The following is a 26,742-nucleotide window of genomic DNA, read 5'->3' as shown; positions in this document are numbered from 1 at the left end:
CATTTCTGCTGCTGTTTTCACTCCTCATCTAATGAGACTTGTGAGTGATAATAATTTCTCCTGGCTACGAGTGCACATAAGCATTAATTTGTGTTTGTTACATTTGCTGTGGATCTACATAGGGAAAAGGTCATTAATATTTCTCAGTCCTCTATACCTCATTCAACTCACTCACAGATTCACATCCCTGATTCTCTGCCCTCTTATTTCTAAAGGGGCTAATAATTACATCTGATGTCCGACTCAAAGTGCCTTTAGCTTCACCTGCTGACTGATGGACAGGCACTCAGATATGTTTTAAAACCAAGCCTTTGGAAGTGCTTTATGTTGGACAAAGGAAAAATCCAATGTGCCAAGATCTGGTCTGGTTTTTGAGTGTTTTGGCCTCAGAGCACGCTACATGGTTTGACACACAATGTTCATGTGTTTGCAAAGCTTTCCAAACTTAACTTGGTGAACTCCAGCTGCTTTCAGTGGGATCTTTGCTCACAGATCAAAGACTGTGACCCTCGGAGAATGTAAGTGTTCATATTTGGGTACTGCTCTTCCTTCGTTCCTTGCACAAAATAGGAAAAATAAAGGCTGTATTCAGCGCCACGGTACTGCTGCACTTGCTGATGTTTGAGGACCTCTGTCATCTCTCTGCGGGTGTCGTGGCTGCTCAGAGACACCCCTTCCCTGCCGAGAGCAGCGGTAACACCCAGCCCAATGTGAGCCCACCAAAACCCTCTCCTGCCTCATGGTTGCATCCTCTTTCCATCCCATCCCGACAGCCTCCAGGCAGCAGCTCCACGCTCCCCACAGGACCAAAAATCCTTTAACGGGGGCTGTGGGACATGGCTCTGCTGGGGCAAACTCGGCATGAGCCGCTGGCTCCTGCCCACCCTCACCCGTGGAGAGCCTGTGTCCCACCACGCAACACCTCCTGCGTACAAAAAACCAGCCCGCAGCCCCAGCTGGGAACGGGAGGTCTCGGCAAAAAGCCGGGTCTGAGTGAGCTGGGTGAAGGGCAGCAGAGGAGGGTTGGAGCAAGGTGTCTGAAGGGGGTAGTAGGGAGAGGTGGGTTCGCGCTGCCCCTCGGCGTGCATGCCATGGGTTATCCAGTAACAGCGCTCACCTTTGTCCTTGGTGAGCTCTGCTCCATCCGAGGATTTTGCTCCCTTGGCCCTTGCCTGTCTTTACAGGTGGACTATGGGTTTAGGAAAGTCAAATTCCCTGAGATCACAGATACAGGGTAACCATTTATAGAGGAGAGGAGGAGGGAGAAAATCAACAAATTCCTGTGATATATTGTATGTCATCTGTACGTGACACTCCGAGACCTTCAACTAAAGACCTAAATATAATTTAGTTAGTAAAAATATACCTTAGTTATAATAAAATGATAATAGTGGAACTTGGCAACAGAGCAGCTAATAAATACTACACTTTTGAAATGTGCCTGGGATCCAAGTACATACTCTTTTACTGTGTAGTTAAAGCATGTGGCAGGACATGCTAGACCAAGATTTTCTTTTTGTCTTTCCAGTGGAAAACTAAAGTTCTTTGTTTAAGTGAAGCCTATTGGGAATTTTTCTTAAGTAAAACAAGGAGCTAAAGAATTCCATTCCCTTTTGCCAACTTTTTTCCTCCTTCAAGCCAAATTATCGATTAATGGGGCATTAAATATCAAATACTGCCTAGTTATATTCATACCCTTTTTTATTTAGACTCCTTCAATACTTTCTCGTTGGTGCTTCAAACACAGCTGAATTAAAAGATGAGATACTTTGTTGAGAAAATACTACCCCTTCTAAACCTTTTTGGCCTTATGAAAATAAAGGTCAGTAATATGAAAGTCATTAACTTTGCATATTTAACCCTATTTATGATTTTTTAAAAGAAAAAAATATCTGTACTCCTTTAAGATCTTCTTCTTCCTGAGCTTCATTTTTTGCCTTCCTCATTAGCTGTCTCCATTTCGGTACCCTATCGTTTTGCCAGCAGAGCAGCCAAGTGAATGCTTGACCATATTTTTGTCTGGCTCTAGCGAAACCGTGATCTGACAATAGAATACTTTTCTCTGGGTTTTCCTTCTTCCCCTAGGGAACCATACTTCAAGGGCAACCTGCTTGTCCAGCGTATGAACATGTGGAAAATCCACTGCTATGCACTAATGATTTTCAGATGGGCAATTGTTGCTGAAAATCATCCCAAGAGCAGCAGCTTCTCCATTGTAGCACCTAACCACTTCGGGATTGCATTGCTCGTAGCTGATCTGGAATAAACCCTTTGCATTTATGTATAGGGTGGTGACATTTGCTGCATCACACATATGTAGTAACAAAATTTAGGGGAAAAGGAGGTAAAAGTTACAGCTGTGGTTCTTTTTTGGCCATTACAACGTGCATCAAAATCTGACACTTATTTTAGCTTGAAAGTATAAATGTAGGAAAAAGTCGAGCTATGCCAAAGATCCATGACAGCAAGGCAGAAGCACCCTGAATATTGTCCACAAATTAATCACTTTCAAACTTTTGTTTTAAATATTTACAAGGAGACTTGTCACATGCTGGGAGAGAGAAGAACGAGTTTTAAATTTTAAATCATTTCTATTACTGTTCTTCTCAGAATATGCATTCTTTTTAAACAACTTTCACTTTTAATCTGTAATTAAAGCCAAAGTTTTCTTTTAATTTTAAAAGCTTGTCCTTGGACTAAAATAACATGGAACATTTTTAAACATTGATCCAAGCTGCTGTAGATACATTTTATTTAAACCACAGAGCCTGCAGTTGGATTCCTTGCTTTGCCAGATCGGCTACGAACTGTAAGTGTGGCAGTAATGACTGTGGAGTCCTGGATGCTGCACTACCAGCGAGGAGGGTTGTTTTTCTGGAGTTGTTCCTCCCTTTGGGCCCTATTCATGAATGACTTAATCTCTGTGTATGATCAAATGTCGTGCAAGTTACTGTGCACAGAAAAATCAAGGAATGCTTCTCTTCCCCGCGTTCCTTACATGGAATTGCTGTGCCTGCCCGGCAAGCAGTTGGAGAGCGGTAAGGGTGGGAAGCAAGCAGCAGCAAAAACACACACAAAAAACCACCAGAAGCAATATAAAAACAGTGAGACAAAGAAAACATAGAAAATCTTGAAACATTGGGTGTGCAAGTTGGATTGGGCCGTGCATAGACAGCTCTAGCTTGCCCAGGCAGCACCAGCTGGAGCGGGGAGCCGGGCTTTCAACTGGGGGGTGTTACAGGGGTGATACGTTCACCATGAAAAACAAAAGTGTTCCCCAGTATTTTCTTTGGAGTGTTGGCCATAAAGATGATTTCTAGTGCATGTTTCTGTTAGCTTGTTTTGTCTTGGAAAGCAAACATTTACTGTTTTGGTGGGCAGATCTCAAGAAGTTCAGGGAATCAGTGCTTCTTAGTCTTTTTATCCTCTTGACCAAATTGCTTGTGTGGTGTAATTCTGTCCTTTCACAGGATGTTAAACCACTTCACTTGAAGCCAAGACAGAGATGTTCTTTAGTTGTGATATTAATTACACGATGCATGCCATACAAGGAACTTTTCTTGTGATGTTTTGGTATTTTCTCAGAGATCCAGAAGAATACAAGGGGTGAGGCGGTGCATAACTGTCTCCATATTTATACAGACCTCTTCCTTAGTCTTTTAAGTTTCAGCACAGTTTTTGCTTATGTTAGGTGCCGTTCTCAGTTAAGAGTGAAGAAAGGACTTAAGTTATCTGAGTTGTTTTTCTCATCACCAACACCCTGCGGCCACTGCACGAAATTCTGTCTGTGTCTCCGTGCCCTGGTGTGGGGACAGATTGCTATAGCAGGACTCCCACGCCAAACAGTGACTGGTGGCAAATGGGGAATAACTTGACTCAGGCACTGAACTCTTCCAGCTGTAAATGGGAGCTACACTTGTTTGTCCAGGACAGTGACTGGAATAGTCATTTAGCTCTTTTTGAGACACTTTCCATCCCTTTAGCAGTGACAATGGACTTAAAAGATGTACCTCGCTTTTCAGGTAGGTTATGGCTGGAGTATCATTTTAGCCCTAGGAGGCAAAAGATAGAAGAAAGGACGGGGACCAAAGGGAGAAAGGAAAACTTACAGCCAGGAAATAAATACAGGTGGGAAAATAAAGAACAGAAATTTTTGGAAGATTGTAAAGAGAGGAGAGTGCTGGGAGAGGATGAGGAAAGGGGAATGCAGAATTGAGGACAAGAACAAAAAGGAAGAGGAAAGGGGAGAGTGATGGAGGGGAAGGAAGAGGAAAGAAAAGAGATCAAAGGGATGAAGGTAAGAAGGGAAAATACTGGGGAAGCAGATATGATGGACATACTGGTAGGAATCTGGAGTGTAATGGGGAAGGGCTCTAGAATAAATTAGAGAAGCATAGGAGATACTAGCATTTTTCACAGTCCAAAATGAGAAGTTTGACATTTTCCTTTTCAAAGTGTTTGAGAAATGAGGGTAGATAAGCACTCAAGATATTGCCACTCTTCTTGGAAGGCATCTTTGAATCTGATTACTATGTCTCGGCATTTTTTTCCATGTTACACAGGCTAAGAGCAAATACACTTCCAGAAAAGGGTATGACCTTGCTTAGAATACAAAGCAAATTAGTCCAAACTGTTGCTCACAACTCAGGGAAAAACCAGAACTTAGTCTGGGACTGGGAAATACTCTAATTCTGGTGGCAGTGGTGGTAGTGGTGGGGGTGTCTGTTTGTGTGGGGTGTGTGGTTATTAATTTACTAGTTTCTTGGTGCATCCACAATCCCTGACTAAGCTGGACACAAAAGTATAGAAGACTTTTCATACTTTGGGTTAATCATACCCAACCCAGACTTCGGCGAGTCCCACGAAGACCTGTCTTGAAAACTGTAACTAGTTTTCGGGCTACTGTAAGACAGTTTGGCCAAGTGTGGAGACTTCTCTGACCCAGCGTTCCTGAAAGTTTGAACTTCTCCCAGGTCTAGTCCTTTCTGTAAATTTTTCAGATCAGATATTCTGTTTGAAAATTTTTCAAGTCATCATCTGTAAGTCACAGGCAGAAAATCTTCTTAACCTATTGCATAGTTGGCTGAGGGCAATGTCTTTGTGCTCCTCTGAGATGAACGTCGGTCAGTAGCGTAGACAGGACATCACCCGGAATGGACCAATAGTTTGATCCTGCATGGCACATCATGCATTCCTATATAGTTCATGATATATATGAACCTAAAATATGTCATGCCAAATCAGATTATACATATAATTTTCAAGTTCAACAAAAGGTTTTGTTTCTTTTTCCCCCATCATTTTTTAAAGAAACAGAATTTATCTGAATTAAAAACATGATTGGTGATGACGAGTGGGTGGTTCTGTTTACCCTGCCACATTATATAGTACCACTTTTACTCCTTGTTTGGATAGCAGTCACAAGACCCAGATATCAAGCTGTGAAAGTATTTTTCTTGCAGCAGCCTTTCTTTTTTTGGCAGGCAGTGGCTTTGGAGATGCCTCGCATTTTGTCATGTGATTGGACTGCTGATGAGGTTGCTGTGCTGCCTCATTTTCCTGGATTCCATCTGAATTAACTCTTCTTTGGGCTGCGATCATTAGCACACTTCTGAATGAGTGGGGCTTTGCATCATAGTGTAATGAGCTCCTAATACTTAGTCTCTGCAAGGAAACAGCCGTAAAGAACAAATTCGCTGCATTTGTTCCACGTGACAGAAATGTGTTTTCTGTACCTCCAGCTGTCCACATCGAAAACACATTCCTTCTTCACAGTAATATTCCTTCCTGAAACAAAAGAAAATGAGGGGAAATGACTAGTATATAATCGTTCCATCTAAAAACATTCAGCTTAGTCTTGTAAACACACAAACTAGTTCTTTGTAAACAAATGTCTTAATTTTCTTTAAACTGAATATTTAGCTGTCAAAGATAGAGAAGCTGGATATGTCAAACACATATGGTTCCTATTGCATCAGAGGCTTTCTTAATTTTGGTATTCTAATTGAAAAGACATTTTTGAAAGCATGCTAACTTTACAGAAACTAATGTATCTGACTCTCTGTCGGGTCTAGGTTTTGTTCTTCCATCTATCACCACACTCTGGAAACATTTTCCACTTTAAATGTACAGCAGTAACAATATCCCTCATGGACTTTGAATTGCCCTCAATACTTCCAGTGCTTGACGTGGAAGCACGGTTTGGGGTAGTTGGTGTTGGGGAACTGACAGGGCCTTAAAGGGGAGAGAATTAGGAAGAGATGTCAGGGAAGGAATGGGAGTAGGGACTATAATTTATTTGTAAGTTTTTGCCTTATTCCTGGATAATTTGTAACACAAAATGCCCTAGGCTAAGTAATATCTTTAACTGGACAGAATTTCTATCCACATCAGAGAAATACTGCAGGTCTGCTTTAAAATATAAGCTATTTTATAAATGTCATGAAACAACTACCTGCCTCGGATGAAGCAAAATTTCAGTTTGGCATCCAATATGTATTCATTTTTCTTCCTACAAATTATAGGCAGAAAACTATTAAGTTTACATCTGAAATAGGTACATTTGAAATAATAGAAAACACATTTGTATCTGAGGCACTGCCGTTAAGTTTTCTGCTAGTGTGGGCTTTAACTGCAGATGCGTGCTCTGCAGAGAGCTGAGCAGTATACATGTGCTTGCAGGTTGTGGTGGGGTGGGATGTCTTGTGGAGCTGAGTTAGAGCCCCCTCTCCAGCAGCATCCTGAGCCCTTTGCAGCGCAGGTGCTGGGCTCTGACCTGGTGCAGTGAGTGCATCAGATGTGCCACTGGCTTTGGTCTGAATTTTGTATAAATTCACCTTTCCCAAGCATACAGAATATTTAACAATAAACTACCTTTTTTTAATCCACTAACGTGTAAAATATAAAGTCCACAAGGGTCATAGAGGTAAATTTATTTATTAAATGGAAATACTTGGGTCCAAAAAACATTATGAATCATTTTGGTGTTTTAAGTTCAGGATGCAGAGTAAATTATTCCAAAAATAATGGTAGCCAAATGTCATTCCCTCCAAACGTTTGTGTAATATCTATTTATCTGTGGGCAGATGACTGCTATGTATAATCAGAGGCAGACTTTTGTCAAATTGAGACTAAGTAAACACAGCTGAACACAAGCAAGTTGGACTACAACTTTCTTGAGTTTTGCCAGCGCTGTTATGACCTTGAAAATGAGCGTTTCTTCAGAGCAATCTGCTTTCAATATGGGAGAATTTTTAGTGTTTCAAATTAACAAGTGTTCATTGGAAATTTGTTCTGTTTAATTTTAATATTTTTTTTTCCAAATAAATGAAAAGTGTGTATTCGCCCAAAGGAGGGTATCCTTTCTGCTACTTAGAAAGTAGGAATATTTTGTAAAGGAAAGTTTCTTGCACGTATTCTTGAAATATAAATGCCTTTTTTTTTTTTTTTAAATGTGCTGTGCAAGTAAACGTAGTATTTAGGCAGTAGATTTTATACCACTACATATCTAGATACTGTTTACATCATCCTTGAAAAAGTAGTACTTCTATTTATAAATGTTGCCCATTTTTCTAAAACTTAGTCTCCTACTAAACGTTTTCTACAGATCCTGTTTTTCTCTGAGACACAAAAAGAGTCTGATTTTGTTGACAAACAGGAGTACAATTTAAACCTTAGTTTTAATATGCAAATTTTCTGCTTTTACATTACCAATCATTTGAACAGAAAACATTTTGCTCCCTTGATTTTAAAGGCCACAGCATTTGGAGTGTCGAGGTGGCTTTGGACAGAAGTCAAATAGGAGTCTTGCTCAAAAATTTGTCTTTCAGTAATTACAGCAAGTGAGTCTCATCCATTGCCAATATCTCTGTTTCAAGGCACTTCTTTTGAAGGGATATTTTTTTCATTTTAAGTCCTGTATACAAACCAGCTTACGCACCAAATTCAGGAGTAGGACACGTGCACAGGATTGTGGCCAGGGGAAACTTTCCCAAAGTCCTTGTGTCTCATGTCCACAAGTCATACTTCCCAATCTGCCTTTTTTTTGGGAAGCAATTACCATTTTCAAATTTCTAACATTCTTATGGCAACAACAGTTTAATGCCAGCAACCAAGCATACACGGCACCTTGTATTTGATGGGTTGCTACAGTATGGCTTTCACTTTGCAAGCCAAGTACCATCCCAGCAGGTAGTCTTGGATGTTTTTTGAAAGAACCACAGCAGAAGCCTCTTCTTGCTTCAGTTTCCTCTTCCACTATCATAGTAGCAAAAGAAAAATGAGGATGCAGTTGGAAATGGGGAGGGGGTGGAAGAGGAAGAAGATGATGGAAAAGAGGACAACATGACTGAGAAGCTATTTTAACTGAGAATTGCAAACAGTGAATATGCCTATACATTCCTATACGTTCCAACACTTTGTTCTCTGTACCAAAATGCAGATTTTAGAAACAAAGCAGGAGACGCTGCTCCCAGGCCTGGCTGAGCAATGCGGCTTCTTAACATTAACCAAAATCATCTGGAAAAGGCCTTGATGCCACGATTTTTAGACACTTTGTTGTTTCCTCTGGGCAGCTCCTCCTTGGGGACTAAGGGTACAGACACTCACAGTGTCAGTGTCCTGGTTCTTATTCTGGGATTTCTGCTTCACCACAAAGCCTAATGAGGCTTGTAAAAATAAAAATAAAAATAGGGTGTGCCAGGTGTCACCTAAGCCCACGAAGTGGGCCTCTGGGTGTTTGGAGGGTGCAAGGCAGGTACTAATTGCAAAGCTTAGGACCATCAGGCAGAACTTGCCTTGAGTTATAACAGCTTGTGGCAGCCAGCTGTGTTGGAGGTGCGAGAGGAATGGGAGAGCCTCGCTGCAGATGGGGGCTATGGGTGGTCAGCAGCCTTCAGGGTGTGCTGAGCAGCCCTCAAGATGCTGCTGCCTGAGATGGTAGTTGCCTAGGAAGTGCTATCAGGAGAGTATTTTAAAAAGATATGCTTAACCTTGAGTTGCAGTTGGGGTTGGTGGTGTATGCCAGCGCTAACCGCGTCCTGCCTGCAGGCTGGGTGAGCCACTCTCTCAGCGGTGCTCTGAGGGGCTGATTTTGCCAACACCTTGCTGGTTTGTTCATCTGAAGTAAAACGGTTGGTGGCAGCCAACTAGGTAGGTTGTGTGAGTGCTTTGTGTGCCCTGATGAATCTGTACCCTCAAATATAACGTTTGCTGGTGGTGCACGGTCTGTTTGCCTGCTGTTGCAGAAGGAGGGTGCGGAGGAAAGCAGGCGTTGTCTGCACGTGGGATTTGCTGCGTCTGCTTTGCAGACCCTTTGCAGGTCTCCATAAACTTCACAAACTGTGATGTATAGGCTATCACTCTATGGGAAAGCTTTGGCTCACAGGCAAAAGTAAAAAGTAAAAACTCTTGCAAAATGAAAGAAAAAGCTTTTATTGTTTTAAAAGTGGAAACAGAAATACTACTAGTAAGAGCAGCGAGTTAATTAGAGAACATGCAGCATTTCAGTTCACAGAGCTTAAAGCCTTTGTGTTGTAGCTGCCTGGCTTGCGTGGCTGCTCAGAGTCCTCCTCTCATCCTCCGTCCAAAGGCTCAAAGCCTGGAGTTGGACTGTGTTGGAGGGATCAAAGGATCTCAGTTTTTTTCACTATAGTTATTCCCTAAAAATATGAATGTTATTTATGTCTGGAATCATGGCTTCCTGTCTCCTTGCTTTTCTCTATAGAAGTGGAAATTCGGGATCTTAGTTCTTAAAAGGGAGGTGAGGATGCAAGGCTATCTGTACAAATACATGATTGTTGCAGGTGCTGCTTACCCTTAGGAAAGCATCTAAGCAGGTCTGGGAAGACATAAGCAAATTACAGAAGTGTGAGTTACTCTGAGATAGTTAATTTGGTTGCTCCTTGAGCAAAAAGTCCACAGTGATTTCCAACTGCATCTGTGTGAGGAATTGCATTCTATGAATGCAGATATTTTCCGCATTTTTATGCGTATATATGTAGCCCAGTTTCCCCTGATTGCAAACCCTGCTGGGTGAAGGGGTTTTTTTGATTTATGGTAACAGGAGGGAAGACTGGTTATTTATACATGCTGATAAAGCTTCTGAGTTGTTTCTGATCTACAGATCTTTCAAATTACTCAAAATTGATATTTTTCAAAGCAAGTCAGTTGATTTAACCATAAATACCATATGGCTTTACCATAAATATGTATGTGTGTTTTAAGTCTCTGATATAGCAAGCTGTTGCAGGAGAGAATTCCCTAATAGAAATCTCCTGACTTCCAGGAAAACTTGTATGAGCTAATGTAAAACAAATATATAGTAAATATGACATTATTGCTTTCTGCACCTGTCTTACATATTTTTGAAGCACCCTATCTCTGCAACAACCAGACATTTTTAAACAAACAGTATTCACTCTATTTGGGGGAAAAAATTTTATGAGGGGCTGCTTTTGATAACACTGTCTTTGATTTTGGAGGCTGATAGCTAGCAATTCAATTAGGTTTTAGAGGAGGCTATTGGCTTTAACTGCTGTTAAATCATGTCCACTATTGTGACTTGGGCTACGCTAGTCAAGGAAATTAATGCCTTTTTGGGAGAAATACATTTAACAGTTCTGGATAATACATTTTTCCCCTGTGGTAATAATACATTGTGCTTCAATAATTTGTCACTTTATTAGTACAAAGGCATGGATTACTTTTTATCACTTGTTATTTAAAAGATATGTGTTATCAGTATCAGAATTATTATTACTACTGTTTTGGTGTAGTTGCTATTTAGGTGTAGTTTACAGTGGCCAGTGTAACTTTTTCAGGTGAGAGCCATTTGCAATGATCTCAGAGAATTGGCATCTCCACTCGGAGAAACAGCCTGGGCATATTGCCCATGGTTCGGATACTCTCTATTTGAAAGCAAATCTGTTTGGATTGAAATATTGTGGCTTAGGGTCCTCTACAGCTCGGCAATTGCGTCTTTGCAAACTGCTCTTCCTGGGATGAATGGCAGAGGGTTTGAATACGCCTCGTTGTTATGCAGTGTGTCCTACGGTTAGAGGAGTCGAATGGAACAGTAGTAATCTCTGCAGTGTCATGGAGTGAGTTTTACAGAGGTCCCAAAATTCATGCAATTGTGCTATACTGAGAACTGCAAGCAATATATCGAGGTCAGGATGAGCTAGTAAGCCCTGTCTCTCCACAGCAATCTTTGCTACGATATAGGTCCGTTAATGTGGCATAGCATTGGTGTCACGGCTCAGGCAGTGTGCTGTGCCACCAGGTACACGATGCCTCGCTACGTGGTGCACATTTACTCAAGCGTGCCTCAGTGTCTGAGGCCCCAAGTGCTGAGAAGTCTGAATTCAGTCCCATGTTGTTATCAGTTGACGATGCTTCCCTGCTGGTTTCTTGAAAATCACTGTCTCCAAAAGCAGCAGTGTGTGCTGAATAACAAACCCCTTCACATTCAGACTCTTCAGGTTTGGGAACGGAGCCAACATTCTTGAAGAATGATTTAGTGGCCAATAAACATCTGCAAAGTCTGTAAGACTGTCAGAAGCAGTAACATTGAAAGTAAAGATCATATCAGTAGCAATTCCCCTGTCCTGACAAGGCATTCAGTGCAAATATTTGTTCAGTCATCCTTGCTCTCATTCCCGTTATCACAGACAGTTTCACATGTTTTGCCAAAAGAGCAATTCCATCTTCTTCCACAAAGCTGTTCACATCCAAGGCCTTTGCAATGTTAAATACCGGCCTACTACTGTTTCAGGACTTCCCACACATGCTCCTTTGGAGTGCAGGAGCCTCATCTGTCTTACGCAAAGACTCCGCTCTGACGGGCTCTTACAACTTTCAATTAGTGTTAAGGTTTTGCTGCTCCTTGAGGATTCCAGCTCAGTCTGGCTGATTTATTACACTGCACCAATCTCCGTGATAGTCAGGGTAGTCTTTGAGCTCTTCTAAGTACGATTCTCCTGCAGAGTCATTGAAATTGCACTGCGCTAGGACTCAAACCATTTGTAAATACAAGATGATGTTTGGAGAAGAAGGAGGTGTTTCTGCTTCTTCAAAACCTCTTTGCAAATGGATACAACTTCCTGAATAATTCTGGGCACACGATTCTTCTGCTCCAAGAGCCTTCCCCGTTTTGCCTGGTTTGCTGCTCTGCATCTCACTTGCTTGGTGAATAGGAGAACTGAAAGCATAGCCCTTCTTGAGATACCTTGCAGTTTACTAGAATCACTGAGGGCCTGTTCAGAAGGTGTGTGGGAATATTTAGGTTTGGGAAGAAATCCTGTAATGGAAATAATAACAGTGCAAGTTGTGGGGAGCAGGAGCGTGAAGACTGCAGTAGCTTCACAAGGGAAAGCAAAGGGAGCAGAACTAAAAACTTGACTCAAAGAAATTACAATCAAACACTAAAATCATTTTTGTGCAATTGGAGGTGAGAATAATCCATGGGCAACTGTTCCCCCTGTGGTTCACTCAGCAGTGTTTCTTTCTGCTGGTTATTCTGCATACAGTCAGGGAGGTGTGTGACTACAGCCTTCTGTGTAGGTTCCTGTAATTCCTGAGGATGCTGAATAAAAGGGTTCCTATCACATTTCTAACTAGATGAGGAAAGAGATACTTTTCTGACGTATGTGAACTTTGAAAGAAGCCTCAAAACCCAGCTCACGTCCTCACTGGGTGCTCGTTGCTGCTCTACTGGTAAAGCACTAACGTGAACACAGCTAAGCATCTCTGAGGACAGGATGATTAGTTTCATGATGTGCTGTTCGGTGCCATTTGATACGCTCCATCTGGTCCTTCACAAACTTTAATAAAGTTGTTTTCATAAGACGTCTGTAGGATTTCACAAATGGGGAACTGAGGCACCAAACAATTACAGTTTGAAGTCATTTTAGATACCTAAGACCTTGTGCATGCTCATGATTTCGTGGCTCTTTATAGATTCAAAGCACAGCTCTCATCGACCTCATTTGCACCTGCAAGTGCTCAGCACTGCTGAAGATAAGAGCCCGGGCTCTCGAGTTGGAGTCCAGAAACTGGGGAACGTACTGTGGCATCTGTGAAAAGGTTGATTAAAACAGCTCCTCCAGCCCCACACACAAACCTGTAGCAGAAGCAGAGACACTATCAGTCACTAACATGATTTACTTGGCATTGTTAAATCCATCTGACTATCTTTTATCTTCTTGTGTTCCCCTCCTGCAACAGCCTTGCAGCTGCTGTGCTGTGGCGCTGAGGTTGTGCGGGGAAAGGTCTCACCTACTGCTCCGGGTTTGGCCCTGGAGCAGGTCTGTCCTGCACCTTTGGGGAGGCGGTGAGCACAGAAAATACTACGTGTGATTGTACTGCTGTATCTCACAGTACGCTTAGCGGGAAGGCAGACTGCTGAAGCATTCCCATTTTTATGCACACATCATATAGAAGCAGATACAGATACGTATATATACGAATATATCTGTATTGCCTTATAGATATAATTTTTAAAATTTCACATGCGATCCCTTCATCTGTGTTGTGCAACAGTTGTCTGGGGTTACCATGAAGGTCTTTTGCAGCCTACAGCCATTTTTATGGCTGTTTGACTGTTGGAGCCCTGTATGTGCTTATGCACTTCCTTACAAGCTGCTTGGGTTTTTATGCTTGGGGTCGCACAGAGTGCAATAAGTTTGGGACATAGGTACCTGGCGTTTAGTATTTGGACATAAGTATTGTGCACATCCCAGTACCCCGTGTAGTGGATGGAAGTAGCCATGTTTAAAAAGATCATGTTCGTCAGTCTCTTCTTTTATCTTACAGGCAAGTGAAAGAAACAGTGAATTTCCTCTCCCTGACAGACTTACCCCTTCTTTACTCCATGCTGCTGGCTAAACACACCCTGGAAATCAGTTCTGGCATTCACTTAGAAGTTCCTCTACTTGCCTGAAAATACAGCACCTTGTAATTTAAATTGCCTTTGTGCAGCATATGCCATGTCTGAGCCCGTTTGGCTCCCAGGCGCAGGAGAGGAGCTGGCTCCTGCAAGGGGGGCTGCAGGAACTGGGGGCACATTTCTCCGAATTCTGCAGGAGGCTTCTGAAAATACCCTGGGTGCACACATTCATATCATAATGTTACACCACATATGTAGGGTCTCCTCCCAAACCCACAGCCAACTAGCATAACAAAATCAGATTTTACTGCTGTAGTGTCAGCCTAGGGTTGAAATATGGCTTTGAAACCCTCCCTTTCACCCTGCTTTTTTAATGAAAAACAATTGGGCTGGAGTGTAATAGTGCTTACCCTGGCTGCATTTGACTTTAGCTTTTTACTTTTAAAGCCTTATTTTAGGCTTTAAGAGCTCCCAATTAAACTTTTTAGATCCAGAGTGAAAGCCTGAACGTGCCTGCCTGCACAACAGCGAGATTCCTGGGTGGGAAAAGGATATTTTTATATTAAAAATAAAGAAAATGAACACAGTGGTATGTTTTCTCCCTTCATACTCCTTACTCTTCTTTTTCCTAATGAATCTCCATTTGCCATTTTCTCATTTCCTTTTTTTTAACATCTCCCATGCCCTTTCCTTTATTTCTTTTTTTTTCTTCCTCTGCTCCTTTCTCCTCTTTTCTTTATTTCACCCTCCCCCTTCCCTGCTGCCTAACTTGGTTTCAGTGTTAACCCATAACAGTTTGCAATAGGAGGGCTAACTACTTCATCCTTGCAGTCAGCACAGCACATGCTGTAAATCCCTTTCTAAATAACACCAAAAAAAATGAAGCCTAGGTCAGATATTTGTTTATCCATTATGAAATGCATGTGGGAGACTATCACCAAGGAATCTGACAACATTACACTATTAATTACATGCCAGCTCAATGAGGAAAGATTTGATTTCAGTCAGCTTTGCAGCAAACTTGAAAAGAAAATAATACCATATAACCGTCAGTTCGTTAACAGCTCGCCTCCAACACTACACAGCCCCGACTCCCATTATAAGCTCTGCTAAAGTCTGGCTAAGAAAACAAGTCTCACACAGTGCCCTGCATCTCACCAAGGGGAACACACTGTCACTGGTCATGGGAAATTTAGAGCCAGCCATGACAGCCCGAACAATGCAGTGATTTACACCAGGTTTGTATCTAGTTTGCTAACTCATAAATTGTTACATGCAGGTGCATAGCCCAAGACTGTAAGACCGTTTGCACCGTGCCTACTATTATGTGGGGCTTTCAGTGCACTTATTAATGCAAATGTTAATATAGACTTGCAAACTCAATTCTCTTTTATGGTTTATAAAATACACCTATCCCAGTCTCTGTGGGCATGTACACTGATTTTATAAAAATCACGTGTATTAAAATGTAACTAGATGCCTGCTCCCACTTCAGCAGGCTCCAGGCTGCACAGGGAAAAGAAGTCTTCAAGTTCCCAGGTATTCAGGAAAAAAACTTGAGTGGTACCAGTCCCTCACAGTTAAAGCTTATATCTGAAGTTTTGGTGCAAGAAGCAAATTTCAAAGAAAGATTTCCCTGAAAAGGCTTGGTCTGAGGCGTGATGGCAAAGGCGTGATTTCCAACATTGGCAAGACCCAACCTGTGGGTCTTAATAGAAGAGGTCAGACCAGGGCTAAAGCTGTTCCTGGAAAAAAAAAACACTGGGAGAACAGGGAAAAACATTCACTGTAGCTGTCACTGTGAACATAAGTTGTCATTATGCAGTTTGTTCATCTGAAAGGACATAACAGCTGATGACAGGTCAGTTGTTACGCTTGGTGTCACTGTGAAGCCAAAGGAGTGAGGTAACATGGTTGTGGGGGTGACTTCATTACAAGCTGCTCCATAACCTCCTCCTGGAAGAAAGAGAGCGCAGTGGTAAATGAAAGCTTTGCTGAAAAGGAGTTTTCTCTAGAGCCTGGGCCCAGAGCTCGTTCCTGCAAGTTTCTGACAGCTTTCCTCCTCCCACCCAACAAAAGGACACGGTAATAAATCTTTGTCAGTAGAAATCCAGTACCCTCCTGAGATCGGACCAGCTGCGATTGGTATCATGCGCACTCGCAGGTCACACTGCCTCGCCGTGTCTGCAGCCACAGGTCATCTGAAACTCCAACGGGGACTTTCGTCCCTCCACCGAAAGGCTCTGCTGCACCAGCACTGCCAGCCCCAACCAGGCAGTTTCACACAGACCTGCCCAGTCCAGGACCTGCTCCGGGCAGGAGTGGCTTAACGGGGGACAACACTGAGCAGATCCCATGTGGAGGTGGCTCAGGGTCTGCAGGAGGTCAGCCACCGCGCCGAGTTTGGGGAACATTTCTGTAGGAGACTCTGCAGTTTGGAGTCTCTTCCAGCACGAGCTTTCCTGTCTGCACTTCTCCATAATTCATCCTTAATAGGTCTGATGTCCCTGAGGAAACCTGAGAGGATGCTGCAAAAGGAAAAGGGTTTTAAGAGTTTCTGTGCTGGATCGGATGAGTCCTGTCTGTGTGTAGAAAGCCTTTGGTATGTGGGTCGCTGGCTGAGCGGTATCCACGTTTAGAAACTCATTTGTCTGTTCACATCAGGCTCAAAATGGGAGCTCTGCAAGTGTAAGCATGGGAAGGCCAACTCCTGCTTCCTCCAATTCAGGCTAGAGGAGCTGAGGTTTGCTGTGCTGGGGTTTTTCAAAAGATGCTACAGTCTTTGCACCAAGATTAAATGACATTTCTTATAAGAGGAAAGGGCCTGGCCTGGTGCTTTGGGCTACAATTTCCCTTCCCTTGCACTGCTGAGCAGCCTGGGCTAAGCCACCTTCCCTCCCCAGACGTGGGTGAATGTTAGTGATGTTGTGTGATTCATGGTTTACTTTGGGATCCTTTGGGAGGAAAGGAGCTGTGTCAATGCAGAAGAGTACAGGAATATTAACTCCAGTTAACCCAATTTTGTTCTTGGAGAACCAGGTATCTGAAAGTCACATGTGCCCTGAAATTGCGGTTTGGAAAATACTAGAGTCAAGGGCGGTGTGTATGTGTGACCTACAGAAATACCTCATCTCACCACTAATTTACTCACACACGTAAACTTCATTTTTCATTCAGCTGACCTAGTTTATTTCCTGTTCCTCCCTCTTTTTCCTCTTCTTGCTTGTTTTGAAAATGGTCAACATATATTAAGCCAGAGTCTCCAAAACCAACAAAAGAAAGTTCAGGAGAGGCAGCAAGAGAAACAGCTGAATAACATTACCAATTTTAAAATGAAGATAAGTTATACAGGACCTTTTATTGAACCAACAAATATTTTACAGTGTTCACCATTTGCGACCAGCAGTTCTTTTTTTCCCTGTGTTTTGAGCTAGAATAGAAGGTGTGTAATTCGTCAGGAATCTGTACATGTTTAAGTAGCTTCAAGAAATATGATGGTCATGTGGGACTGACCTACTGTGTCTTGACTTCCATGTCCATTTTTTCCCCACTACATAATGTTCTGTACCCTTTCCTCTCTGTCTCATTCCCTCATTCACACGTTCTTCCCCCTGTTGGTTTCAAGCCATCTTTTCTTTGTCAGTGTTACCTGATAACACAAAGCAGGGTTTTAAGCCAGTTGTTGCGGTTCGGCTTGAGCTGTCTATAACACCAAGCGGGGGAGCAACACGGATGCTTCTTGGTCCTATGTAAGTGGTTGGTCTTTCCTTTGCTGTTCCCAGCAGGGCCTTTAGGTGAAGTCAGTTCGTCACCACACACGTGTGATATTCTTAGGTCAGAATTCTTAGATCCAAAGAATAAAATGTAGCTATAATTAACATTATTTAGCACACCCCTGAAGTCATCCAAGTATATAAAAGTTACTAGTCTGGACTCGGCAAACGGTAAGGGTCTGAATTGTTCTGAAATACTTGAATGTGCCACAAGCACCACATAGCCAGAGAGCCTTTGTATGTTGTAAATTGGAGTAGGTATATGTGCTACAGCATTTATGCTCTGGCTTTCTTCTCTAGTACTGGATGCAGTATGTAAAAGGGCACTGTGTATGTACTTAGATATATATCTTCTTGTGAATTATTTGTGTATTATTTTGACAAGTCAGGTGTAATGGCAATGTACTGGAGGTAAGTGATGCTATTGTCCAGTTTAAGGATGGTTTGCCTGCAAACCATGGGGTTTATTTTCTTTGGGTGGGCCTTTCTGATAGCAGAAGAACAAAAGAAAATATTTTAAATATAGGAGAAATCGTGGAAAATTCTGCTCTTAAATGCTTTTGAAATGGTCAAAGTATTGCCTAGGCATGTTGTCTTTGGACTTCGGAGACTCATTTCCATCTCTGCTAAAATGGGACTGCAGGCTACCTTGCAAGAGAGCTGTCAGGATCAGCCAGTGAATATTTATGAAGAAATTTCGTGGTGAAAAAAAAAATAATATATGCTACATATATTATTAATAATTATGTGAGTCCTGAAAAATACCATACTGTATCACAAAGCTGGTATTGTCCGGTGACTACATTCTTGGCACGGCGTGCTACAGTAAACTGTATACTGAAAACTCATACTAATGGAAAGGTATACAGGATTCCATTGGTAAGTGATTTATAGTGACTTCCTATTATAAACAAGAGGGAACAAATATCCCGCCTTGCTGGTTTCTTTGGACGGATGGTGAGAGCAGAATGAGACATTCCTGGCCAGGAAAAAGCTGATTCTCTGGATGCTTGCAACTGGGAACAGAATGAAGCACCAGAAAGTGAGGTATAAATGAGAATCCCTAATTATAAATGATTGAGTTTCCATTTTCATCGTGCTTAAAACTTTCCAGTTGTAGAGCAAATGACCACTGTTTTAAGTGATTTCCAAACTTTTAACAAAAAGATGTTTCTGATGTTTAACATTAGATAGACTTACTATAGGATCTCAGTATATGCTGAAAGCCTACCAACATCCTTTCACAAGAAGCACATTGCTTTCTGAGACAGAACAAACCACCTTCAGCAGCAGCTTCTTTTTGAGTTTCAATTAATAAATATGCTATTGAGCACAACTGTAGTTTATTTAGGAAAGTTATTTGTGCTGGCCAGTGGTATGCTGTTGATAAACTTCAGTGTACACCCTATCAAATAAGTCTTGGGAACAGTGTGGAATGTAATAATGCACCAGCATTGGCTTTCTCTGGAGTCACTTGACACATTGATCTAAGCTTGACAAGTCTGTAGGGGTTGCAATTTGTATGACAGCCTACCTTGATCCAACTACTGAGAGGACCACACTTTTTCAGGTGAGACTAGAGGTGGCTGCCACCTAAGGCACGTTAGATTCAAGTTAACCACAGCACTTGGAGAGGGCGGCTATGATTCATCCTTGGTACCTTGTCTAAAGGGCTGCCTCTCCTGTAGTGAGAGAGGGCTCATGAGTGACGTGCAGGGTCTGCCCATCAGCACTTGCTCTGGGGTGAGTCCTTAGCTGAGGCTACTCGGTGAGATTCAGTATGCTGCATCATTTGTCCATTCCATCCGTCACCGTTTCCAGAGATGTTACCCAGTCCCAGTGCCATTTCCTCATTGCCTCAGAGAAGAAATCTAGGAACATGTTGTGCAATGGTCAAGAAACTGAACACTTTCTATATTGACAGTGCTGTTCTTCCATTATATTAATGAAAAAGTCTCACCAAAATGTTGCTTTTACAGTTGAAATATAGTTTGCAGTTGTGCAGATATGTCAAATATCAAAAGCTTTAATTAGTAGTTGAGGATAGAGCAGGTAGATTGCAAAAGATGAAGAAAAAGCAAAATGTCAAGCAAGATTCACCTTTTTTTTTTAAAAAAATTGATAAAATTTTGTTGTCTGTGTTCCCCCTCTTGTCACTGAAGAGCCAGACATGGCCAGACTGCATTTCTTCTAGGCTGAGCTAAGCAGTTAAGGCTGTAGTTACACCGCCAGTTTAATCTCCAAAGGAGAGATACGGTCCTCCTCTCATCCAGCTCACAGCATATCCACATGGATGATAATGCTGCCCAAAGGGAAACAGTGGGAGGAGGTGGCCATAGAAGAGGGCTTTGCGGTCTGGTTTTGCAGCAGCACTCAGGGATGTTGGACTACAGCGTTAGGTAGGTGGCCTGAAACCACTTCTTGGAGGACATCTCTGTTGCTTGTGAATGGAGTCTGGAAAACTAGCCTGGATAAAGATACATGACTTAGATGGCAGGTTCATGGCAAGTGAGGTGAACCCTGCTCTTCCTTTTGAGTTGCGTCAAGTTGGTTTGATTGGCAAGATGTCAAGGAGAACACGGAGAATGGTCTTTGTCTCTCTCAATGTGGTTATCCCCATCCAAAAAAAGGATGGTAATACTTATTTCCTTCACTAAGGGCTGTTCAGACAGATGTGAGCTGCTTGGATGCTATGGTAGTGCAAACTGGGATATGCTGTCAGAGGTTTGGTATAACAGAAAAGGATTTTTGGCAAGAAAAAGGGGGCCTGTTCTTTGAAATGACGGATTTTCAGACTTCATTGTACTAACATGCTTTTACAGCAGTTATTAGCAAGAGCTTTGCGAATTATCAATGATGGTTTTATTGTAACCCAGTTTCAAGTTTCTTTGACATAAATTATTTGTTTGAAAAAACATAAAATCTGAATGGAATAAAAAAAGACTTGTAATTCAGGAAAAATCTTCAGCAAAGTTAAACAATGGGTAGCTCTTTGCTCCTGGATTTTATTTTTTAGCTTTGCTACTGCTTTTATATACCATGGGCAAGCCGCTTTCTTTTAGAGCTGGCTAAACACCAGTAAAAAATATTTGCAAATACTCTTTCAAATAAACGCTGGAATTGGAATGTGTGTCACCATTCACACCTACTTTCCTCAGAAGTTTGTACAAGCAATTTTTTTGTTCGTAGGAAATATTTTCCAACAGCAAAAGAAACTGACAGATGCTTGAGAGAGGTGTATTTATATCCAGGTTTGCTCTGGCAATGATGTTCTCTATTACTTGCCATTTCCATTTCTATACCTACTGACCTATTCAGTCCTAAAACTCCTCTTTAAAATTGTCTCTATTAAAAAAAAAATGAAGCGGGGCTGAAAAATTATTTGTAGCCAAGCACAACATGAAGAAGGAGACTTTTGGTGTCATTCAGTACTTCTCTCTGGATCAAGTGTTTCTTTTTTCCTTGGTTCCTTCTCCTCTGCATAGGTAGAGCTTCCCCCTCTTGAATCCCGTTCAAGCATTGATCTAGGAGAGCTTAAGAGATACTGATTTAAGATGTGCTCTTTTGGAACAAAAAGTAAACCTTGGTCACTGGTGGACATTTATTTATAAAGCTGTTTTGCGAAAGGATGGAGGCCTGCTAAATCAAACAGCTTGCCAAACTTCTGACCTCTGAAATTACAGCTGGTCTCCCTGCAGGTCTTTGGTGAGACTGTGGTCTTCAGTGGTCACCTCCAAGTGCTGGGGAGTGCAGCTGGGCTGAGGTGTTTGACGCAGGTTGGCTGTATGAGGAAACGGGCTGCTGGTCGGTGGTGGGCAAAGTCACTCGTAAGTGGAGAGCTACCAAGGGTTGCAATGTCCTTTGAGACCTATTCCACTGGAAGCTCTGTTTAAAGAAAAGATCAACTTTTAATTAATAATCTGATGGAAATGTAGCAACAAGGTTGATTTTTAGTTGGGAATCTAGCCTCATAAAGAGGTGCATTACTTTATGAGATTTATGCTGCGTTTAGGGGCTTTTTGTGTCTTGTAGCCATTAGTGCTCATGTCGTTGCTGTTTCTTTTGTTTGACTTGTTCTCCGTAGGTATTGCAGTTAGGCATCAGCTTCTCACTCCTCTATAATGCGTTTCTGTGTCAGGATAGCAAGCCCACTGAATAAAGCTTACATGTTTCTGCCTGGTAAATATTTCTGGCTTCTCTGTGACGTGAGGACGTAATGAATGAACAAATGTGACTCTTGATGGGAAAGTGTAGCTTTTGCTTGTGATGCAATTTCATCTTTGAAGGCTGCTAACCAGGTGTGCTTGTTACTTGTATCCTTCTCAGCCTGCCTCTGTGACTGAGTTGCAGCCTGGGCAAGGGACACATTAAAAACCACACACATCATGTGTGCATGGGTGAAAGTCCTATTTTTAGTGCATACAAGAAGGCATTCACTGAAGGGCAATGAAGCTCATTTTTATTTTTAGGTTTTGCAGTTCCTTATGTTTTGAAAAAGTAGCTCTATCACCCTGCAAAATGTAGGTGAACCTCCAAGACCAGCTTTATTCTCACTATTGCCCAGATAACCTTTTCCCGGACATAGGCCGGTGTGGGATGCGCTGGGCAGGGTTCAGCACCAGTTCTGCCAGTGCAGTTCTGGTGAGGCTCAGTAAGGTTCTGCCTCACCAAAGCCTATTTCTGTAAGGTCATGTCTTGGGAACCTCCCCCAGCATTTTTTTTGATGTGCCCTGCTCCAAGCTCAGTGTAGCTTTCTCCAGGCAGACACTTGCATGAAGTTGGCCCTTTATATGTGTTGAAACAAAGATTTTTATTTGGAAATCTAGTATCAATTTTGGAATTATCTTGGGTTATTTTTCCATATGCCTATTCCATGAACTTGCTTGTTTTAAAAACTATTAAAAGAAAAAAGACATCTTTTTTTTTTTTCTGTTTTCAGAAACTCTGGAGAATGGACCAAATAAGTGTGAAAGGTGAGTGAGGGACTTCACAGTTTTCCAATATTATTATTATTATTATTATTATTATTACTACTACTACTACTACTATTACGGTTTTCCTGACATCACATAGCTATGTAAGCTGCATGTCTAAATACTTGTTATTGCTTGAATCTAGCGCAGCTAACAGAAAAGGAACCAGCAAAGATGAAACATACTGGAAGGAGATCAACGCAGCTATGGCCCTAACGAACCTTGCCCAGGGGAAGGATAAACTGCAGGGAACTACCAGCTGCATCATTCAGAAATCATCACATATATCAGAAGTAAAGACTGTTAAAGTGCCATTAGTTCAGCAGTTTTAAGAGATGGGTCCTTTTTCTTTTTCCTGTCAAACGGACATTTTCCTCACAGGATTGGTTTTCAGCAAAATCAGATTCACAGATATGAGGCAAATGTGGAAAATAGGCCCCCTTTAACAGTATGGTCAGTTTAAAAAAATAATGTTCCTTCTGACTCAGACGTTTTCATTGTATTAAATGAAATGTTCAATTGCTTCTATAAAAGGCATGTAAATTATAAAAAAACTGTTTTTATCAAAACATTAACTTATTTTATGTTAATCGAAGTGCGCATAAGATGTTTGCATTGCTATTACAGTAAGTGCCTTGCTTTCAAAAAATAAGCTATAACGTGGGCATAGTACAACAGTATTATGCCTCAAAATGACAATGCCATAATGCTTAAACTTTGTATATTATTCCAAGTGGGCTTAAGCAGCCTAGGGCTAAACACATTACTGCTGGAGGCCCTGGAGAGTTGTGCTTATTTGACTTGTACAAATTGACGAGTCTTAATGAAATTGTTACATCATTTTCTCTCTCTTTTTTTAATCAACAGTGTTATAAAAATTGTACAGTATGTTTTGTCAAAGTGACAATGAGGTTGTTATGCATGTTTCTTACCTGTATATGCAGTATATTAAAATACCAAAATCATTCCTTTGAAAAGTGCAATACTCTAGAACACACAAATTTAGGAAATAAGTTAATTGTTCAGATTATTTTGAACTTATGTTCCCAGCTATGTTGCTCATTAAAGATTTCTAGTTGAGAAGGTTCTAGCCAGACTAGCTGTAAATTCAAGTTGAATTTCTATAATTTTAAAGCTTTGCTAGTGACTTACTGAAGTCTTGATAGAAGTAAAATTGATTTCTTCTTGTACAAAACTAAATCTATAGTGCCATTTATTATTTGCAAGGGAGCTCAAAAAAGTTTCCATGCCGGAACTTATTACTTTAATGTGGTTTAAACATTTGTATTTTGTAGGTACTGCATAAATGAGGACAGTTGATTCACAGTTCACATTTCAGTGAGAAAAAGCTATAATATATAAACTATCAAAGCCCAAATTAGAAACACAAATGGGAAATGAAACATTGAAAAATCTCAGCATTTAAGGTGGGAGGGTTTTAAGTAGATACTAAACCATGTATTAAATGTCATGTCTCTAAACTTGACTGCTATTGAGTGTAATAACTAGCATAAAACCAGGTTTATTTTTAAGTTTTATTGGGAAGCGTACAAGTTATTCTTAAGTCATATAACAATAGTCTAATGAGGTTTACAGTGCTTGAATAAGCAGTGGCAAAGCCAAAACCAATTTGTACTGAATCAGTTACAGAAAACTGGAAAAGAGCTGATTGTTGCTAGGATTTGGATTTTTTCCTGTGGGTATCCTGTCAGGTTTTTTCCTACTTATCCCTTTCCTTGTTTCTCTTTTTGGTGAGCCGTCAGTGAACAAGACAAGACTTTAGTCCTGCTCCCACTGAGTTTAACTCTCACTTCAATGGAAGCAGGACTGTGCTAATGATGAAACTAACTTGCAAGTAGAGGCTGTTCCAGTTGCACTAAAATAGTCAAGATACATTGCAAATATCAGCCTTGGTGTGACTTCTTAGGAAACTTCTTGATGTAACATAACATGTTGTTGGGTTTATTTAGTGTACAATGAAAATGATTTGATATGAAAATATTTTGTACATATATATTTTTACTTTGTTTTCTAAATTGCTGATTTGCATTGACTTAAAGTGCCAAGCAAGAAATGTATGTCATGACTGTATGAACAGTTGAAGTATATGTTTTACTGACTTGCATCATTATATGTCTAAGATTCCATGACATTAATTTTTGATACTTTACTGGATTTTGACATAATAATGTGAGTTTATAACTAATAGCAGAGAGTTAATACTTCACTTTTGTTCATACTATTATAAGTTATTCTGGTATTAAATATTTTGTGACAATAAATTGATGGTTTTGACAAACTTTTCTGTTAGAAATATTCACAGTGTTTTTGTCTGTATAAATGACAACAAAATTTGTCATGTAAAAAAAGTACTTTTGGGGACTTCTCTGGAGTAAAACTGGAGAAGACAAGCCATTGTATAAACAACTTGTTCATGGTTCTTTTTTTAAATGATCAAAGCACAAAGAATAATCTGTAAAACACATCAAGTGGGTTTTAAATTTAAGAAATACATGGCATAATTTCTTGTTACCATTTCCTTTAATTTATTTTTTTTCTACTGCTGCTTTAGAGTTTTCTGAAAACACAAATTCTAATGAATTATGTGTGTGTCTTTTTTTTTAAATAACAAAAATCATGATCAGTGCTGAGCCAACAGCTAATGAAGACTCAATAATTATTTATGATATTGGGAAAACAAACATTATTACTATTGCTCTTTCTTGTTTCAACGTATGTAACCATTTTAGTAAAATAAATAACTGCAAACAACATCTTGCTGGTTTGAATTAAATATTCATTTATCTGTCCTTAGTCATTTGCATTTCTGGTTTCCTGTTATAGTCAGGGTTTTCTATACTGGAATACAAGCATGTGAGAGGCAAAGACAAAACAGGAATGCTAGTCTTTTGATTAATATACCTTGTGGTGCACAGTTATGTGAAGTAGTTTAGCACATCCCTGATGAAAATGACTGTTCAGCAAGTTTAGGCTAATGATTGCTAATGACAACATGGCATGGTGCTTATAAATCCTCCACACTGGAGGATTAGCCATAGCTAATCACTGTCCTGAGTCACTGGAGAAGGTCCATGAGCTGGGAAAGACTTTGGTCATTTAGGGTTTTTTATGAGTGCAGGCTACATTTGTCTACAGTACCATGTATGGATACACTGGCTGTTGGAGCACTGGTGGAGAAAGAGATGCAGTCAGCCCATCTAGAAGTTCAGTGCTCATAGTAATGAGAGCCCAGTGCAACTGGTCTCCTAACTTTTGTACCTCAGCAAAGTTCCTCCAGTTGCATGGGAGGGGTGATAATTAAGATTTTGGTGGGCAATTGGCACTTTCAGGGTTTATGTCCTGCTTATCTGTGATATATGTATACCGCTGTAACATCTGTGGCCATCCAACATGTCAGTGGAGATTTGGATATTCAGTTAATATGCAAGTTCCTGAGGGAATATGTGCAGTCTGATTTTTCCTGTTGGGAATGCATAGAAACACCTGCATCCTAATGATGCTGAGCTTCTTGGCATCTACTTTGTACCCGAGTCGGACATGAAGAAACCAACTCATTCTGCTCCCACCTACTCTGTCACATCATTTGCAAGAGCTGAAGACTCCCAACCTCTTATAAACCATTGAGAGTAAGGGGAGCTCCAGTTCTGCCTGGTTGCTCAGCAGTTAGAAGATACATTGGGATCAGGACTACAGTCTCTTCTTCCAGCATCATATAACAGCTACAACCACTGAGCTACAGTTCTCACTTTGTGGCCTCATGTTCTCAGTTGCTGGCCTAATGTATAAATATGTATGCCAGGTGAAGCAGTTCCACCAGGGAGACTGAGAGCAAGTCCCGGGACAGCACATAGGCCATTTTGAGGGCATGTGATAACTTGGTGGCTTAAGTTTTAACTTGGAGTTTGGCAAAGGATGGCAGCTAGACTTGGATGCCCACATGCAAGTGCATGAATTAATCACTGCACTGTGGGTTAGAAGGAGAAGATGGGGAAGGGAAGTTGATAGTACCTCTATACTGTGCAAGGAAGAATGGATTTAGCTTAGGCTAGGGGAAAGACTATGTGGGCTTAAACCTGTTTCTTCATTATCG

General features: G+C 41.1%; 1 protein-coding gene across 1 annotated transcript in view; it reads left to right on the top strand.

Moving 5' to 3' along the window:
• MKX (mohawk homeobox) overlaps positions 1 to 23,543 on the top strand; it is a 46,050-nt gene extending 22,507 nt beyond the window's left edge. The window contains exons 5-6 of the mRNA XM_050892013.1: positions 22,598 to 22,631; positions 22,777 to 23,543. Of these exons, the coding sequence (XP_050747970.1) occupies positions 22,598 to 22,631; positions 22,777 to 22,963 (221 nt within the window). The 3' untranslated portion in view covers positions 22,964 to 23,543. The remainder of the gene's footprint in view (positions 1 to 22,597; positions 22,632 to 22,776) is intronic.
• The last annotated feature ends 3,199 nt before the right edge of the window (positions 23,544 to 26,742 follow it).

This window comes from Gymnogyps californianus, chromosome 2 (assembly GCF_018139145.2).
Source record: "Gymnogyps californianus isolate 813 chromosome 2, ASM1813914v2, whole genome shotgun sequence".
Lineage (NCBI taxonomy): Eukaryota > Metazoa > Chordata > Aves > Accipitriformes > Cathartidae > Gymnogyps > Gymnogyps californianus.
Note: the sequence above shows the minus strand (reverse complement) of the source record. Positions and strands in the feature narration are given on the sequence as shown.